General features: G+C 39.3%; 1 protein-coding gene across 1 annotated transcript in view; it reads right to left on the reverse strand.

Moving 5' to 3' along the window:
• The window catches only part of cacna1bb (calcium channel, voltage-dependent, N type, alpha 1B subunit, b), a 144,796-nt gene that overhangs the window by 68,829 nt on the left and 56,434 nt on the right, over positions 1-19,533 (reverse strand). Inside the window, exons 7-9 of the mRNA XM_053478085.1 lie at positions 3,482-3,585; positions 2,790-2,905; positions 1,940-2,029 (exon numbers count right to left, since the gene is read on the reverse strand). Coding sequence (XP_053334060.1) covers positions 1,940-2,029; positions 2,790-2,905; positions 3,482-3,585 — 310 coding nt within the window. The remainder of the gene's footprint in view (positions 1-1,939; positions 2,030-2,789; positions 2,906-3,481; positions 3,586-19,533) is intronic.

Consider the following 19,533-nt stretch of genomic DNA (forward strand, 5'->3'; position numbering starts at 1 on the left):
AACTACCGTAATGCACCCACAGTATAAGGCTCCCAAATCCTTAAAACACACACACAACAACACTTACTTCAAAAAAATGGGATGTATACTATAAAAACTGAACCTTGCACCACGAATGAAATCAAAATGTTGAATAAAACCGATATTTTTAAGAGTTATGTGCCGGATTTAATAATGAACTTTAAAATAAGCGACTAATAAGTACCAGCTCAATGTTAACAAACACCTGCACCAATAGATATTAATTAGAAATGCTTAACTGAATATTTTTACAGGGACATTTTCACAGCTGAAATAACAGCGCCAAGGTGAATTTTAACACGCTGGAGTTATTATAAGACAAAACTTAATCTTTATCCGATCTCTTTTTTAAAAAAAGTAAAAACGTAGATCGCAAATAAACAGGGAGTGTACTTGGCTGACGAAGACAGAAGTACAAGGCTGAGATACCAATACAGACAGACAGACTGTAATAATATCACTGATTACATTAAAGCTGATCAGCTTTTTTTTTTAGTTTTAAGCTTTTAACTATTTCTGCAAACTCTTTACATTTAGGCATTTGGCAGATGCTCTTATCCAGAGCGACTTACATTTTTATCTCATTATACATCTGAGCAATTGAGGGTTAAGGGCCTTGCTCAAGGGCCCAACAGTGGCAACTTGGTGGTTGTGGGGTTCGAACCTGGGATCTTCCGAACCGTAATCCAATGCCTTAACCACTGAGCTACCCCTGGTCTCTTTAACCTGTCAATGACAGGTACTTACGCTAGCGTACAAATAAAAAATAAAAAAACGTCTGGAATTAGGCCATGCCTACTTTGGGTTTGGATACAGAAACAAATATTTGACGAACTAAGCAGATAAATATACTGATACTGACTGTGCCGTTGCATTATACTCCTACTACAGAGATAGATGAATGCATGCTGTATGCCATATTTCACTTTGTGCCATCAGTCATTATCGCTCGGGGGATCTTAAGAAACATGCATGCATGACTAAGCAATATTCCCAGGGCTCTGATTTTACCTTCTTCCTATCTTGCTCTCGATTCTATTTTCTTCACGCCTTTGTCTCCATCTAGTTCTTATTTAATTCTTTCTACAATGCCTGTCAATCATACAGTATTTGCCATCATTGCATGGAAAGTAGCTGCTGAGGCACTAATAGTGTACAGTACATTAGAGAATTGTATTCGGTTACTGTATATGGCTTAAGGGGTAAAAGATAAAATCGTGGTATGTTTACATTTCTCATCAATGCACTCTTTTATCTGGGGCCTGTAAGCATCATATTATAGAAGCATCTCTAAACTGCACTCCTCAATGTGTGTGTGTGTGTGTGTGTGTGTGTGTGTGTGTGTATGCGTGTTTTTACGGGTGTGTGACATGCTAATCCAATTAACCCTGTTGTCTTAATCTCTATAATTACTTCTGGCATCCACAGCAGGCATAATTGATAGAGATTATGGGCCCTGATAAGGCAGAACTACCACGAGAGCAGAAAGTTAAGTATGTAAGTGACTGTGTTGGAAAGAGACCAAGCCAAAACCCACAGTGAAGGGAGAGAAAATGTGGTTTGGAGGCATACCGAGCGGATGTCATCTTTACAGTAGTGAAAAGGGATGTCTGGCAGGAAAGAAGGTTGAGGGTTTATTTTAAGAGCTAACATTTAGCGAAGGACGCTATAGAAAAGAATGCTGATGAGACTAAATAGATAAAGGTGAGGGTGGTTCACTTTTCACTTAAGAAAATACTTATAGTGATTAACACACATTACCCAGAAACTCTAAGCTCAATTTCCCAATTTTGTACCCAAAATTTGTTTTATTTTACTTTATGTTATTTCAGCCTTCAGATTATATTGATGGTTGATAGTCACTGGACATAAAATAGGGGTACACATTATAGCAGTGCCCCTCACCCTCTTTTTTTACCTGGGTTGTTCTGTTTCCTCTTGTACCACGCTCCATCCAGTGGAGATTTCTCTTCTGCATTCTCATCTTCCTCAGCCAGCAGTACCTCCTCTGAAAAAAAGCAATGCATAGTTCGTTCAGTGTACTAATTACTCAAAACCTCATTTATTACTCATACCTCACTAATTTCAGCATGGTAACAAATTCTCAGACACTGGATGCAATAGGTTTCTTGTCCTACAAAAGCGCCAGACGTTTTAGTATCTTTATGTAGTCTTGAGAGATATAATATTTATGGCACGTTTTTGCCTCTGATTTTAAGTCCAGTCCCTTTACCTGACCAGTTTCAGAGGAATGTGTGAGTGATAAACAGGTGTAGATGCTGACACATGATCAGGCCGGTGATTAGTATTCTGGGGATGCTGAACGCTGGTTGGAGCAGATGAAAGGGGAAATGAGGCTGTCAGGGGTAGCTCAGTGGTAGCTTAGTGGTGGAGGCATCGAGCTATGGTTTGGAAGGCCCTAGGCTCAAATCCCATGACAACCAAGTTGTCCCTGTTGGGCCCTTGAGCAAGGCCCATAACTCTCAAATGTATGTGCTGTATAATAAGATAAAAATGTAAGTAGCTCTGAAAAAGGGTGCCTATCAAATGCCTAAATGTGGGTTGCAAACATAAACAATACATTTTTCAATTGCATCTTAGGCACTTTGGAGACTTTCACAGGAAATTCTTAGTTCTTATTACTTTAATTTAATCTCCGTCATTAAATTCAATATGTCGAAATGACAGAAGGCTCAAGACTTTTGCACAGTACTGTATATCCTCCAAATAACTAATTACAGATGTTAGTAGTACTTCTAGTTACATACCTGCCTTACAGATCCACTCCAGGTAGCCAGTCAACTCTCTCTCAATTTGTTGCTGCCTGCGTAGCTTCAGAAACTCCTGTCTCTTCTCCACACGCTCTCTTTCTTTAGCAAATTCTCTGAGAATAAACACACGCACAGGGAAGCTGATGGAAACCCATTGAACAATGTATCAAGCATGAGGGACTATAATTGTAAAGACGTGTGCAGAGCAGATGGCATGTGCCAGGAGATGATAACTGTGAAGATGAACCTCAGATGAAGCATTTGCTGAAGAAGTTAAAAATTGCTATGTCGAGTAGCTCTGAGAGAGTCTATAGAGTCTATGTTCTTGGTTGTTGTAAGGGCCATCTCAGACATGCATATGTTTGGTATCTGCACATAAATATTAGAATAGCAATAATTCATTTATTCATCTTCAAAGGGGAATCTGGTAGTGAAACTGAATGAAAAGGAATGACATCATCACATTAGAGGAAAGTGCAATGTGATGGCAACAGTAAGAATCGGCATGCTGTGCATTTCCCATGTTAAGGCTACTTATGTACGTACTGTATGTATATGTATGTATATATGTATGTATATATGTATATATGTATGTATCTATCTATTCATCTATCTATCTATCTATCTATCTATCTATCTATCTATCTATCTAAAGAGAACATGAGGAAGAAATCTAAAATCCATCTCACCCTGATAAGACACCCAGAACCAGATTGAGCATGAAGAAGGAGCCAATGATGATAAGGGGGATGAAGTACATCCAGTTCCACATGCTGCCCACGGCGTCATTGGTCTACAGACAAAAAAAAAAAAAGACATTTTTACTTCTACAAAATTCTGACCTTCTTAATTTCTTGTCTATTAACACACCTTTTGAAAATAAACTGTCATCTGACAGATTCAGTCATTTTCAGCAAGAAAAAAAAAATCTGTCTCCATTGAAAAAGACTGCAACACATTAACAACAACAAATGTTGCTCAAAAGCACAGAGGTCCTTATGTCAATCTTTGCAAGAAAATCTCATTTTTAGCAATACTGCATGCATGAAACCCAGTTAAGACTAATTGTATCGTTCACCCATGGTGCAAGAGTGTAATGTAAAATAAATTAAGTCATTACAACCGCTCTCCCGCATGCAGTCATCACAGAAATGTGAAGCCCTCAGTGAAGCCCTCAGGCTCCTATGAAAACAACTGTGTAATGTAATATAATCTGAATCATTAAGAATTTGGGCGTATTTTACCAATGGCATTAACCTCATTTGTTCTTCTAGAAAGCCCAAAGACACATACAGTACCAGATAACCAGTGCTGAATCACAAGCTTGTTTGGAGGAGATATTTGCAAATTTTTATTACAGTTTAAGACCAAGACATTATTATGTAACTGAGTAAAAAATAGAAACAAATATAGGTCAAATTACAGGAAATAACAGTTTACAACCTATGGCGGCATGGTGGCTTAGTGGTTAGCACTGTCGGCTTGCACCTCCAAGGTTTGTGCGTGGAGTTTGCATGTTCTCCTTGTGTTTGGTGGGTTTCCTCCGGGTTCTCCGGTTTTCTCCCACAGTCCAAAAACATGCAGATTACGCTAATTGGCGTTCCCAAAATTCCTCGTAGTGTGTGAATGAATGTGTATATGTGTGTGTGCCCTGCGATGGATTGACACCTTATCCAGGGTGTACCCCGCCTCATGCAATAAGTCTCCTGGGATAGGCTCCAGCGCCACTGCGACCCTGTATACAGAATAAATCGGTATAGACGACGAGTAAGTGAGTTTATAGCCCGGCACTAGCCTGGTATTGGGGTTCCAACTGCTTCTTGCCCAAGTATTTTTTAATTGGCTTAATAAGTCTGATCCCACCACTTATAAAAAGTTTGCCGCTAGACTGCCTAAGTAGTAATTATGAGAAAAGCAGTGGAGATTGATCAACCTAATATTGCTCATTAGATCGTATTTTGCCATGGGTACGTAGACAGAGACAATGACAAACCAAGATGGCAAATTGTTCATAAATTGGATTCATACACAACAGAGCACATTGTACTTTCTAAAAAAGGCTGTTAAAATAACATTGATGATGAAAATGCAGAAATCTGGATGCGACCACTATAGTGTGAACACAGAACACATTTAGCATCATTTTGGAAGATGGAAAGCAACACAGTTTTTGGAAAAAAGGAACAGGTATAGCTGTTCCCAACTACATGTGGGCAAAAACAACCTGGGTAGTGCTCACATCTGGATTTACAGAAACTTGGAAAACTTGGGTTTTAGTACTGAGGACCACATCAGAAATCTGCCATGGCATCAAGGGCCAAACACATGCAGTGCCTCAATATCTTGTCCTATGTAATATAATATTAGGTTTTATATGTATCATTTTCTGCTTAGAAAAAATGCTATCGGCATTTAGAGCTAAACCTGCTCTGTACTAGTTGGCATGTTAACAAAGAAAATTACTTTTTAATCCATTCAATTTAGTAAAAATATTACATTTTCTGCATTATATATTACAATAAACTGTTGATTTTTCACCCAAAGTATTCAAGCATATTAGTTAATAGATAAAAGCATAGCTTACATTTCTCAGTGACTACTGCATTTATTTCCATTTTTAGAAGCGTGGTATGATTTCCAGTTAACATTCACACACTATGGGCAATTTGGGAACGCCAATAAGCCTAATCGACATGTCTCTGCTTTGTGGGAGGAATCCTGCCAAACATGCAAACTTCATGCACACAGATCCGAGACCCTGTGGCGGGAATCGAAGCTGGACCCTGAAGGTGCAAGGCGACAGTGCTAAACACTGAGCCACCGTGCTGCCAGTATGCCGTTAGTTTATTATAATTTACACATTCACAATGAGTCAAGATCAGACCTTTCCCAGTAATCTTTAACAAATTCACCACTTTACAGAGAGACCACTTTAAAGACATCATGGTCCGCTCTTCAGTGGTGAACATTACAGATCTTTCCTTCTTCAATACAAACCTGTGTTTTTTAATATCTGAAAATCTGGTATAGTCATTGCAAAACAATTATCCCTTTGATGATTTGAATGCCTGTGTGTGATCATTATTCTAAAAGAATCAGCTCGGATCCTGTTTTAGCTCCAGCATAGATGCAGCCAACTTTTCAAAAGTATTCAATTCAATATTCAATGCTCATTGTCCAATTCTTGACAGAAACAAAGAGTAAAACTAGGTCCTCTTTAATCTAGATACTAGCAAAGCAAATTTTGCTCACTACATAAACTGTACTGGTGGCTTAGTGGTTAGCACCGTCACCTTGCACCTCCAGGTCCTGGTTACAATTCTCGCATCGGGTCTGTGTGCATGGAGTTTGCATGGTTATCTGGTTTTCTCCCACAGTCCAAAGACAAGATTACGCTAAATGGCATTCCCAAATTGTCCATAGAGTGTGAATGTTGCCTGGGAATAAGGCAAATGGAAATAAATACAATAGTCACCATCAGCCTCCACGGTTTCTAGTTGGACTGCAGTGGTTCTTAGATAGATTAACTGTACTATGATGCTAACTGTAAATATAGAATACGACAGATTTTGCCATTTGCTTAGGGCTTAGGTATTAGAAAGTAAAAGCGTCAGTTCCTTCCTTTGGTATTTGAAGGAAACTACGCAGAATATCCGGGGAAAAAAAGTTCATAAGTAAATGAACTCTCTTCGGGTGGTAAAACTGCATCGAGACTATATGCTACCTTATAATACATCCTCTCGCCCACTGGCTGCCTATCAATTCCTATTCCTCAAAAGCTGTCCCTGCTACAGGATGTGGAGGAGGAAGAAGTGGGTGGGAGAAAGCTCTTCAAACTTGCATCACCGAGCAGGTAAGGAGTCAGCTGTTTGGAAAGGAAAAAAGTTTGGTCGCTGTTATAAAAAGAAGGAAACAGATGTGTCGTTTCATCGGCAAGGGACCACTTTTTTCGTCTTTTTCCCCCTGCCTTCTTGGCATGTGTTACAGTACTTCACTTCAAAATGTTTTTTTTTTTTTTTTTAATAAAGCTCATCCTCTTTATTATTTGAACCTGCACATACATGTAGATCCTCTCTTAAAAACAAAGCCATTTAAGATATGTGTGTGCATACAGTACAACTATATGAAAGGTCCCTCTATAGTGTCCTGATTGTTACTGAATGCAAAATGGGCCTGTCGGTGGACACTTGTGCTGAGGAGGGAATTAGATTATCTTCCCTTAAATGTCAGGCAATATATTACCCTGGAGTGTTCAAGTGGTTCTAAGACTCGATGTGTGTGTGTGTGTGTGTGTGTGTGTGTGTGTGTGTGTGCGTGCTTGGAAAATGCCATTCCCAGTTAAGTTTTTCACCTAGTAAAAGCTTGAATCTTTTTATTCGGTTCTTTTATTCTTTTTCATTGACAATTCACACAGTTAAACTAAGCATATGTTTAACATGTAAAGAAATTCTTATCACAAAGCAGGACATTTGAGCAGTTCCAGATGCAGGTACATACAGGAAAGGTCTACGTTTATTAGTTAAAGGGCCAAAAACAAAGAAATATTAAGCCCAATGAAACTTCTACCGGCACACCATACTTACTTAGCATTGGCTTTACACGTTGGCTTTATTGCAACTGTGATGAGTAATGAATGATCAGGTGCACCAGATTTCAGGGAGGGTGATAAAGGGTTAAACTGTCATGCTCCAGAGCGATGTTGTAGCAAATTTAACAGAAAATACAAAAAGCACTGTACTGTAAAATTGATTTTATTGATTCAATCTAACAGTTAACAAAGTCATGTCCTGTAAATGCAGTGATGATTTCATAATAACTGGTAATTCCTCAGCTTGGATCATCAGACCATCCTTAAATGCAGTCTTGTTGTAACATTAAGATATTATACAGTTAAGTCCTAAATGCGTCTTGTTATTGAAAAAAGATCTACAGGGTCTGCCACATTTTGATATTACTGATTATGAACATGACCATATCTGGATAAGCATTACAGTATACAGTAGCCTGCTGTTAAAATGATCTAAAAAATAGCCCAGTTCAACACAGGCCGCTTTCACGGATGAGTTAAATGCATGCATTGTTGATTTAACTCAGTTGATGATTTGATTTATTACAGAGATTGCACGCATCAGTAGTCAGATCTAAAATGATTAGACTTTGTTGCTATCCAGCTTAAGTTGCAACATCATGTAGTTTAACTTATTCATTATTCTAACCTTAGGGTTTAGATTTTTAGCTTTCTTAAAAACCAATGAACTATGAAAAACATTTGCATTATTGATTAATTTGACACATCAAATTAGTGGCAAGAAAAATGTGCTTAAACAGTCTACATCCTGCACACTTTACTGCACAAGTTAAAATTTTATGACTTTAATTTATTCCCGTGTGTCTTTATTAAGTTATACAGCTTCATTAAGTCGCTCAAAAAAATAAACTACAATATAATAGCATGTGCTGGTGGAGTGATATTTTATAAGCCACTGAACAACAAGGAAGGAGGGCATGTTGTTTAATAAGACCACATTCACTGTGATTAATGTGCTAATTATATATGCTGCACTTCTATTAGATATTTATTTGATTGATTGCCATTTTGTTAGCACTGTCGCCTTGCTTCTCCTGTGTCTGGGTTCAAATTCCTGCTACGAGGTCTGTGTGCATGGAAATTGTGTGTTGCCCCTGTGCTTGGTGGGTTTCCTCCCACTTTTTTTTTTTAAAGTAACTAATTACATTGCAAAATTACTGTCATTAAAAAAGTAATCAGTTACATTACAGCGTTACTTTCTGATAAAAGTAACTAGTTAGAGTACGTTTCTATTGCAGAAAATTGTGATTCCTCATGCATGTTGTTTTAGTCAAGATCTTTATAATTGGAGGCCTGCGAGTGGCGCAGTGGTAAAGCGCTCGCCCTATTATCCGGAGATCGCTGGTTCGAACCCCGGGTGATGCTGTTTTCCTCTCACAGCCGGAGGCACAGAGAGAGCTGATTGGCCGAGCTCTCTCAGGGGGGAGGGATGAGAGGTACTTGTGCTTCCACATTAACCACGGCTCTACAGCCAATCAGAGGCGTCTGTGAGCTCGCGCACACAGAAGGAGCGGCTAGCGCTTTCCTCAGAGTGTGTTACTCCGCCCCTAACGGTGCGTGAGCGAGCAGTTCGAAAAGATGCGGTCGGCTCGCGTCACGTGGTTCGGAGGAAACACGGGATAGCTTTCGTCCTCCCGACTGAGTGGTGGTAGTAGCCTTAATGTGGGAGCCTCCTAGTGACGGGGAGGAATTGGCCACGACTAGATTGGGGAGGAAAATCGGGGAAAAAAGAATTGGACAGGACTAAATTTTAGAAAAAAGAAAAAAATAGAAGACCGTTATAATTATTCTACCATCATCACTCATCACGCGAAGTTTGGCCCATAATCTGTTAACTACTAATACCCCTATCTCACCTACGCGGTTTTGCGCGGTGGCCTTAAGTATGGTTCATCATGATTCACCGCGAGTTTTGTCGCTGTGATTACGTTTCTATCTTTCCGCGCATCAGTCCTCGCGGAAGCTCACGGACCTTGCAGGACTTTGCGGGATGTCCGACGGTCACTTGCGGCGGTTTACGATGCCCAACACCGCGAGTCAAACCACATACAGTAGGTGAGATAGGTGTATAAAACTTACCGTGCCATCATATTCATCAAATTATACTGGTACATACAGGTATCAAAGTACTACAATTCTACACAATAAGTACTATTCACTACATCAAATATAGTACTTATTGAATAAGTTTCACCAAAGTTTGGTCGCACAAACCGTAGTCCATACCACAAGTAATACTGTGGAATATATTCTTATATACTATATTACATACTATAGTAAAATTCCTTATGGGGCACAACCTGACGCTGAGAACAACTAACGTTCCCTGCTTATATACTGAGAGAGCAGCATGTTAGTAACCAGCTTCAGAACTCAGACTGTCATCCTATGAAGCGTAGAAAGAATAAAGTCGTCTGAACCCCAGTGATTGACACATGCATTACGTGCAACACAGACCACTCTGACCCAACAATCCGGGTCATGAGACAAATGTCCTGCTGTACTGTGACACTCAGCTCTACCGCTGCAGAGTCCTTACATGCGTCATTGACTTGATTTCATCATGTTAACACCCTGATGAGGAATTGCTGTAAACAATTATGAATGATCTACCCTGCTGCACATGGGATTGCCATCATATCCAGGGAAGGTTTTCTTTATCACTATAAATCATGCAAGACAGAAATGGTGAATAAATAGAATTTTAATTTCAATGCAAAGCTTCCTCGATTCATGAAAAAAAAATCAACTCATAAGCTAACATTAGATATCAGCTTTTAAATCTGGGGCGTTAAAACTTTGGCTTTCCTGTTGAGCCGAAATAGAAGCTAGTACTGTATCTGTGTGAAGCTGGATTCAGTGCTCTTACATGCGATAAAAAGGAATGATGGGCTGTCATGGGATAAGAGGAATAACACACCTCGGGCCATAGGAGTTTGAAAGACCACATCTTCTTTTGCTGTCACATCTAGCTTCGAACGATATGTAAAAAGTGAAACACAGTGGGGTGTGCTGTTATGGAAAATCAATCCGGTTTGAGATGTTAACAGTTGCTCCGCTGTGTGTCAGGCCATATCACGCCACCCTGATGTGGATTATTTCCCAATAACAGCACACAATGACACGTTTTACTCCTTAAACATTATAACAAAGCTTTCAAATACTACACCTCCTGACAAAGCTGCATCAAATACAAGCTCACCTTCATATTGTAATATTTGTTATTTTGTTATTTGTTTGTTATAACAACAAACAAAAGCAGCTGATCGGTTATAATTATAACCTAATTATATATACATTATATTTAATAATCCATAACTAGGTACAGTTTAAAGGTCAGATCACTTTACCCTACAAAACAAGATACAGAAGTGGGAATCTGTGGAACATTAAAGGGATGTGATGTTTGAATACTCATGAAGCAACTCAAGTTTCAAAGGCCAAAGATAAAAGAAGCATATTTTCTAATTCAAGCTTGATGTCTATTACAATGCTTTTATACGAGATGAAAAATTGCAGTCATCTTCTGTCAGCTCTTTTGATCTCACCTCGTACATCCTGTGCTTCACAACTGGCTAGGGAAACAAATGCTGATTTAAAAATACACAGAACGCAAACTATACAATAATTAAACAAAAAAAAAATTAAGAAAATGACATTATCACAGATTAAACTGCATGATATCACTCACTGGTACACCTTGCTAGTGCTGAGTTGGACCCATTCTTGTCTTCAGAACTAGCCAGACTTTTCATGGCATAGATGTAACAAGGTGCCGGAAACATTCCGTAGATAGAAGATTTTGCCCATATTGACATGATGTGAATTTCCCGTTCCACCACATTTCCCATAGTTAATGTTATTGGATTAAGGTCTGGTTTCCATGGAGCCCATTTGATTGCAGTGAACTCATTGTCATCTTTTATTGTCCAATTTTGGTGAGCTCGTGCTAATTGTAGCCCGAGTGAGACACAGGTGGTCTGCTTCTAAAGCCCATCTGCTTCTAGGATTGACGTGTTGTGTGTTTAGAGATGCATACTTCAGTTGTAATACCTCGAGATGTTACTTGAGTTACCAGTGGCTTCCTATCGGCTTCCCCCCCCCCCCCCCCCCAGAACTGGTGCTTACTGGATTATTTTCTCTTTTTCCAACAACTCTCTGAAGATGGCTGTGCGTGAAAATCCCAGTAGATCATCAGTTCAAGCAGATCGTCTTGACCATGTCTACAAGCTTAAATGCGTTGATTTGATGCCATGTGATTGACTGATTAGAGTTTTTTGTTAAAGAGCAGTTGAACACATGTACCTTTAGAAGTGGCCGGTGAGTGTCTGATGTTGAATTTTATAGGATTCCTGTCATTTGTACAATCAACAATAACAACAAAAACAAACGAAACAGGAAGTTCATACTAGTACCAGTATCTTTCAATGTTTCTCCGACTTCCTTTTTTCCCGCCACCATAATTAGTTACATCAGTGAAGAAAGCCGGGAGGAGATACAAAGAGAAGAGCGTGAAGGAGAAGACAATACACTAATATGGAAGCAATGATTCACTGCTGCTTGAGTGCAAATATTCTTCGTCTCAGTTCAGCCCTGACACGCTATTTTTAACTGCGTTTAATGAGTGTGCTCGCGTGTCTGACGTCTCAGGGCGGCAGAGCAACAGGTTCAAGGTGCATGCAAGCCTGGTGAGTCAGCCTGCCGTAAAGAGGCTGTTGTTTTTACCCACCCTATACAAAGATACACTGACTGCAAAGGCTTCACCCCACACACTCTGTTAAAGACAGCATTTAATGTTCAGACGCTAGGTATCAGAGCTTTTAAGTATCTAAATCATGGACAATTATATAAATATATATATAATTATTTAAACGAATAGTGCTTTTGCCGTAAGTGGGCATGGCTATACGCATCACTCAACAGAGCCAGTCAACGCAACTATAGGACCGACCATAATGAGGAAGATGTGACACAGCATGGCTTACTCCAAAAAAAAAATTTAACTTTTGAAAACTCACTTACTCTCTTACTCACTCATCGTCTTAACCACTTTATCCTGTAATTAGGGTGGAGGGGGTGGAGCCTGTCCCAGGAGACTTAGGGCACCAGGCGGAGTATACTCTGGACAGGGTGCCAATCAATCGCAGGGCACACACACATACACGCACTCACACACTCATTCACACACTACAGGCAATTTGGGAAAGCCAATAAGCCTAATCTGCATGTCATTGGACTGTGGGAGAAAACCGGAGTACCCGGAGGAAACCCACCAAACACAGGGAAGACATGCAAACTCCATGCAACCAGAGACGGGAATCGAACCTGGCCGGGAATTGAACCCGGACCCTGGAGGTGCACGGCGACAGTGCTACTTCGAAAACTGTTTTTTCTAAAATAGATTGACAGATCTGTGTATGTTTATTCTTCTTGTACAAAGCTTAAAACCAGTTTGACTCCTATGTTCTGAAATTGTGGTGCTAATTAAAGCAGAAACGGGAAACACCACTATGAAATAAAGAACAGGTCGTTAGAGCAAACATATGTACAGTAGAGCAGTCCGAGGTGGCGGCCTGTAAATTATACAAACTGAAAAGTGTTATGCGCCTAAATCAAAATGTTGAGTAAAAGTGATGTTATGAACTGTCAATGGCGCATACAGTATATATATATATATATATTCTTTCATAATATTACACAATATTCATTTAACACATTTTTCTTTAGAATAAATCATTTTTTAATGCAGCCGCTCATTATGTAAAGTGTGTCACATTAGCAGACCTTATCAGACCCCTGGTAAAGTGCATGACCCAGCAGGGCAATTAAGCAGAAATTCTATTAATCCACACTAAAAGCAAAAACGCAGTAAAATCAACAAGCATAAAATTAGGACTGCTATCTCGTTAGCAAAGGGCTCCGCCTCCCACTGCCTTTATCATGCTGGAGCCCTCTAGTTTCTCCTCAGACTCAAACACCCAAATTAATCTAAATCCCTGTCTAGGAGGTAATGTTTTGCTTTCTGTGGACTAGCAATTTTAAATATGCAGACACAAGCCTTTAAATAAGACCATGCAGAATGACATCATACATGGCCTGGCATTCGGTACGCTAGCAATAATCTCACCATGTCCAGGTTCGGTATAAGGATTGTTCTTAAAGGAAATCCACCATGATGTTGCAAGAACACACAGTAAGGCTAAGTTTCAACGGTGTTAAATAACATGAAAAAAAAATGCTACTGTAAAATCTCAAACATAAGGCATAACAGTCAGGTTGTGCTCCCTCAAACAGAGGACTACTGCATACGGCTAAAAGATACTGCCAAGTCCACCGTACGGTCCTGACTCACCCCAAGCCAATTGTCTAGAGTGGTTTTTGTTTTTAAGCTACTGTATAACTCTGTAGGATATTTCATTATTAAATTCCTTCATTAATCTTTTAGAGTCAAATAACATGCTGTAACTCCAGCACATACAATAATCTGGAAAATGGAGTCTAGAGTCCAGGGTATTTTATTAATATACTGTATCTTACATATACCTGCATTAAGCTTTAGTCATTTAAACACATAGACACACAAAAAAAGCAGGAACGGTTTCTTTCTCCTGGAGTAGGAGATCAGAACGATCCATAAACCTGGTGCTTGCGATCCACAAGCCGGACAAAGAAAACACAATTAACTGCAGGAAAGGGAAACGGAAACCCAAAAGGGAACCTGATCATTAGTAAAAAGCTTGATAATCTAGAACCTTTCAAGTGCAGGATGTAGTTAAGAGGCTTTCCTTATGAGCACAATGAAAGTTACTGTTAACAAGTCAATCAGGACTACTGTATACTACAACAAATAACCTTTGTTCATGCTTTAAAAAATGCTGTCCACATACAGTAAAACATTTCATTATAATCCATAGTCTGTAAGTTTTAACCAAATTCCAAAAAGTACAACTCACAACTCTTACAGACTTTTAGATAATGTAATAACTGGAAGGATTCCAGTCTTGAGAAATTTCAATCTTCAGTGCGTGAGCCAGGGCCCACTGATGTATGTTCTTATAAGACACGAGGACAATGTGGTCTTCCATTGCCGTAGCTGTTCTCATTTAAGTTTCAATGGCTGGGAAGCTTTTCTTTTCAGCATGGTTGTACTGTACATAATATTTAAATGAGTTTGTGTCAGCTTTATTCAATCTGATCCCAGGGGATCAGCCGTTTTTGAAATACTTAAACTTGCATATACAGTAAGGCAACAACAACAACATCCATGCCATGGTTAAATTCATTGAGAACCCTGAGATTTTTCTCCCTCCGATGTACAATATCACTGTAGCTGTGCTATTGCCACATGATTGGCTGATTGTATTATTGCATGACTACATAAGCAGATGTACAGTACACGTCTTCCTACTGGTGAGTGAATGCAAATAGAATGTGGGTCTTGTTTTCAATCACAATGCCATGCACAACTTTCCCATACTGAGATCAGGCAATGTGTATCCAATCTTAACATGCACCAATACATACTGCATTACGCCATCGTCATATCGAGCAAAAAACAATTCCTGTATCTGATCAAGAGCGCAAAATCATCCTTCGGGCCTTGCAATATTGGTTTTCAACCTCGATTTACAGGATGCGTCACACCCTTATCATTTCCTCAAGAGTGGGTGGAGGTCAAGAGCAGATGATTAGAATGAATGATCTGTACACGGTCTAAGGCAAATCTCATTGTGTGTAAGTAACGAGAAATGACTTGGTGTTTTACAGAATCCATTACTGTTGTTTACTTTGCACCAACACATACTGTAATAAGGGTCGAATGTAATTTATACAATCAATTGGATTAAATGATTTTTTTTTTTTAAATGAGTGAAAAACCAGTAGAAAAGTTATTATAACAGTTAGCTTTTTCTCATTTTGCCAGCACTGATTACATCATATACATCAAATGACTGCTGGTACAAGCCAATAAGCTCAAAGAAGCATTCAACTATACTGATAGGAGTATTTAACCAGTGTGTAATTGTGCAACAGTGACATTTTAGTAATAAACCATAGGTAACAAGACAACTGTAGATTAAATTTGCCTTTAAATTTGTTGATTGATATAATAAATTGGCAAACATTATAAAAAATGTTGACGTTTGTCAGTGATCACTCCCTCACTCACTTACTATACCGCTTTACTTTGTAGGGCCGGTGGGCCTGGAGACAATCCCAGAAGACTTAGGACACAAAGTGGGGTACAACCTGGATGGGTGCCAATCCATCACAGGGCACACACACACTCACATGCTCATTACACTACAGGACATTCGGAAACGCATTTACCCTAATCTGCATAAAGTGTGGGGAAAAAACTGAGTACGCAGGAAGTCCACCAAGCAGGGGGGAGGACATGCAAATTCCATGCACACAGACCCCGAGGCGGGAATCAAACCCAGACCCTGAAGGTACAGTACAGGACGACAGTGCTAAATACTAAGCCACTGTGCCACCCTGGGCAATGATATCACGTTATAATACAGTATAGCACCGTGCAAAAGCCCTAATTTCTTCCAAAGAAGCAGACTTTCTTGTATTTTTAATGTATTCTTGAGGAATACTGCTCCAGGCTTCCTCAAGGACTTTTCTGTCTCTCTTTTTTTTTGGCCAGTTTTGGCCTCTCATTTTTAGTCCGCTCCCTGTACTGTAGCTGACCATGTTATTTGCTTTTGAAGCCACACAGTTACCTATAAACCATTTAAGCCTAAAAAAAAAACATCTAACGTAAGCCATGAACCAGTGAGAAACAGGGGCAGACGATGACAGATGATCAGGCCGGTGATTAGCTGCTGAATGCTGAATGGTTGGAAGAGACGAGAGGGGAAATGAGGTTGTGCAGAGGTTGTTACATAAACAAATGATTTTTGAATTGTATTCTTAGGCACTTTGCAGACTGTCACAGAAAAAAACATTTGTTCCCTCTTCTTTAATGTAATCAACATAATTTCATTTAATTTCATTTAATAGGATGAAATAAGGGGCGGTAGGACTTTTGCACAGTACAGTACTATATGACGTTATGCACTAGCTGTCTGATATTTAAATATATTCCAGCAGTATGTGCGTTTACAAACAAAGTACAGTACAAAACCACTTTGACATACAAAACCAAAGTGAAATAAATATATAGTCCTTAACATACGCATTGTGTTCTAAACTCGGTACAGAACTATGGTGCAACTACTGTGATAAAGGGGTTAAGAACATGCTGACGATATTGCACGAGCAAGGACGCTGTGGAAGTGAATATCAGCATGGCTGTGACTCGTGTGAAGGCACAAGGCCACGGGCTGCACAAACTGACTGACAGCTATTCTGACAGTCTGCACGGTTCAGAAGCTGTAACATCGAGAAAAACACATGCAAAGTGTGTGTATGTGTGTGTGTGTGTGTGTATATGTGTTGGGGGGAAGGTTTGTGTGACGATTTGAAGAAAAAAAATGAATGAAACCAAGGGATGTGAGGGAGGCCGGGCATGCAGCTGGCACCATAATGTTTTCCTTTGTCACAGACTTGCAGCATATGAGTGGCATATGCTGCTTCCCCACCACGTTCTGGCACAGTCATGCGTTTCACAGCCAGGTGTAAGCATGCCAGTGTACTACAGCATCCTCTCTGCCCAAAATCCATTGCATGACTCCTGCTGAGCACAGTCTGGCTTCCTGAAGGCTAAACAGCACTAAGCCTGCTGAGAGGAAGTAGCTTGTTACATTGGAGGTTACACTGACCTTAATTTTACTGTGGTTTGGAACCGCGGACAAATTTTTGTACATTCTTCTAGGGGCTGCATAACTATTCAGACAAGGTTCGATGTAAAGCTTGCTTCTGTTTTTCATTTGCCATGTCCAAATATGGCGGATAAAAACTGATCTATATACAACAACAGTGCAAGCCATATGAAAAGCAGGACTATCGGTTTTCTGAACATTTTTATGTCTTATATTATTACACATTAACATTTATAAGCAAGTAAACACTAGTAGATTGGTCATGACCATCCAAAGGCTCACCCATGCCTACGAGGACCAAAGGCCAGCCTGTTCGGTCTGATCCCAGAAAAAAAGCCAATGCAGCACAAATCGGTGAAAAAAGTTTATGCTGGCCATGATAAAAAGGCACAAGAACGCCCAGTGCACCACAGCCTGTCGTATCAGGGTATCAGCAGGTAAAGAACCCAAGGCCACTTCTCAGATCCCACCCAGTGGTTGCACCAGATAGGGCCCCCACCCTCTGATACATAGAGGGCCCCACCCTACACCATCCAAAGTATCCGCTGCCAATGTCCTGCTCCCAGCATACCACAGCATACCACCCGAGGCCTGCGAAGCCATAGCCCAGTGGTTCTCAAACTCAAAATTTTCTGTCATTTCCCACTTAAGGAGGTGGGCGAATTTTCAAGCCCCACTTGACAACAAAATGATAACGAAAATGGCCAAGTGTACTATTTATTATATGAAAAATCAATTTCTAAACCAATAAGATCAAATAACACCAAGTTCAAAACAGATAAAATACTTGTGCAGTTGTTATAACAGGCTTAGTTTGTCACTTATCTAGAGCTTTCTTTTAAAGAAGTCGAGTGGCTTATTAGCGTGACTGGGGTGTGTTGTCTCTAAGTTTCTTCCTACTTTGTCTCATGCTGTCTGCTGCCAGCAGTTTAAGACACAAAACACACACGGGTCTCTCCTCTGCCCCACCATTACCACCATGAATCCAAGCGCAACATAGACTTCATCATGTTTTCCTTTCGTCTGGCTTTTTGGTTGATTAGGCTGATAGTGCTGAATCACCTGCTTATTTGTGGTCCATGTAACAGATGTATCCATTGATGTTATTATGCCCACTACATACAGTACGCTTGAAAATAAGCAATATAAAAATATACATGCATTTTAGACCATAACACAGTAGCGTACTGTACTAATAAATAAAAAATCGTTTCCTGTAATTTTTCACCACAAACAATATTTATTTAGTGTAATTTGTGATAAATAATTTGTTATTTGTACATTGACAAACCCCTGCAAAATAAATGTGCCATAAAATAATCATTTTGGGGGATTTGTATTAATCGTCTCGACGGCTGTCACGTGCCTAGGGTTAATTATAATAGTAATAACATATTTGATAATAATAAACCTTTGAGTGCATGTCCTAATATAATAATTGATAGAGATTATGTAGGGGGGCATTCCGTGGCAGGGGGGCATTTTAGCGCATAACACCTGTTTGTGTCCGCGGTAAAGTTAGTTTGATATTTGCATCTCCGAATTTAATAGCTGCGTAAATAAACCCGCAAATAAGATACCAACTTATATATATTTCCTCTCTAGATTGTCTTTAAGCTACATCCACCCTAAATTATACATGTTTAAAAGCATAAACATCATTATTCTCTACGGCGCAACAAATGATTTAGGGATCATCGCAAAATGCCGCACACCAACAAAAAGCGTAGAACGATATTGATCTTCCCTTCTGTTCAGCGCCTGAAGGATCAAAAAGCAACTTTGTTGCCACACTGGAAACTAGAAATGCCAGACTAGTACTGCCTGATAGAATATTTATTTTTAACAAAAATACAAAAACATCAGCATACACATTGGAATAAATGAAATTACATATATAATACCGAATTTTTCCTTATATATTTTTCCTCTGCAATAAACATGCCAACGTTATTGTTGCACTATGGTTTCGCTTTTTCACTGATGTTATTTTAATCTACTTGTATTAATGATCCATTTCTTTGCGTGGGATTGTTTAGTTTCGAGTGTCCGATCTTTATTGTCAATAAAGAAAAGCATGAATTAGAATAGATACTTAACTATTATTTTCCACTAATTCCCTCCCGTTCATTGCGCCCCACCTGTCATGTCTGTATTCCCCACTAGTGGGGCGCGCCCCACACTTTGAGAACCACTGCCATAGCCCAATGGAAAAACCCTTGGGGTTTTATATATATATATATATATATATATATATATATATATATATATATATATATATATATATATATATATATATATATATACAGTATATGTTAATATATTATAATCTTATGGCTGATTGTCCTTCTCATTGTGCATTTTGGCAGTTGTGTAATTT

Source organism: Clarias gariepinus, chromosome 19 (genome assembly GCF_024256425.1).
Source record: "Clarias gariepinus isolate MV-2021 ecotype Netherlands chromosome 19, CGAR_prim_01v2, whole genome shotgun sequence".
Taxonomy (NCBI): domain Eukaryota; kingdom Metazoa; phylum Chordata; class Actinopteri; order Siluriformes; family Clariidae; genus Clarias; species Clarias gariepinus.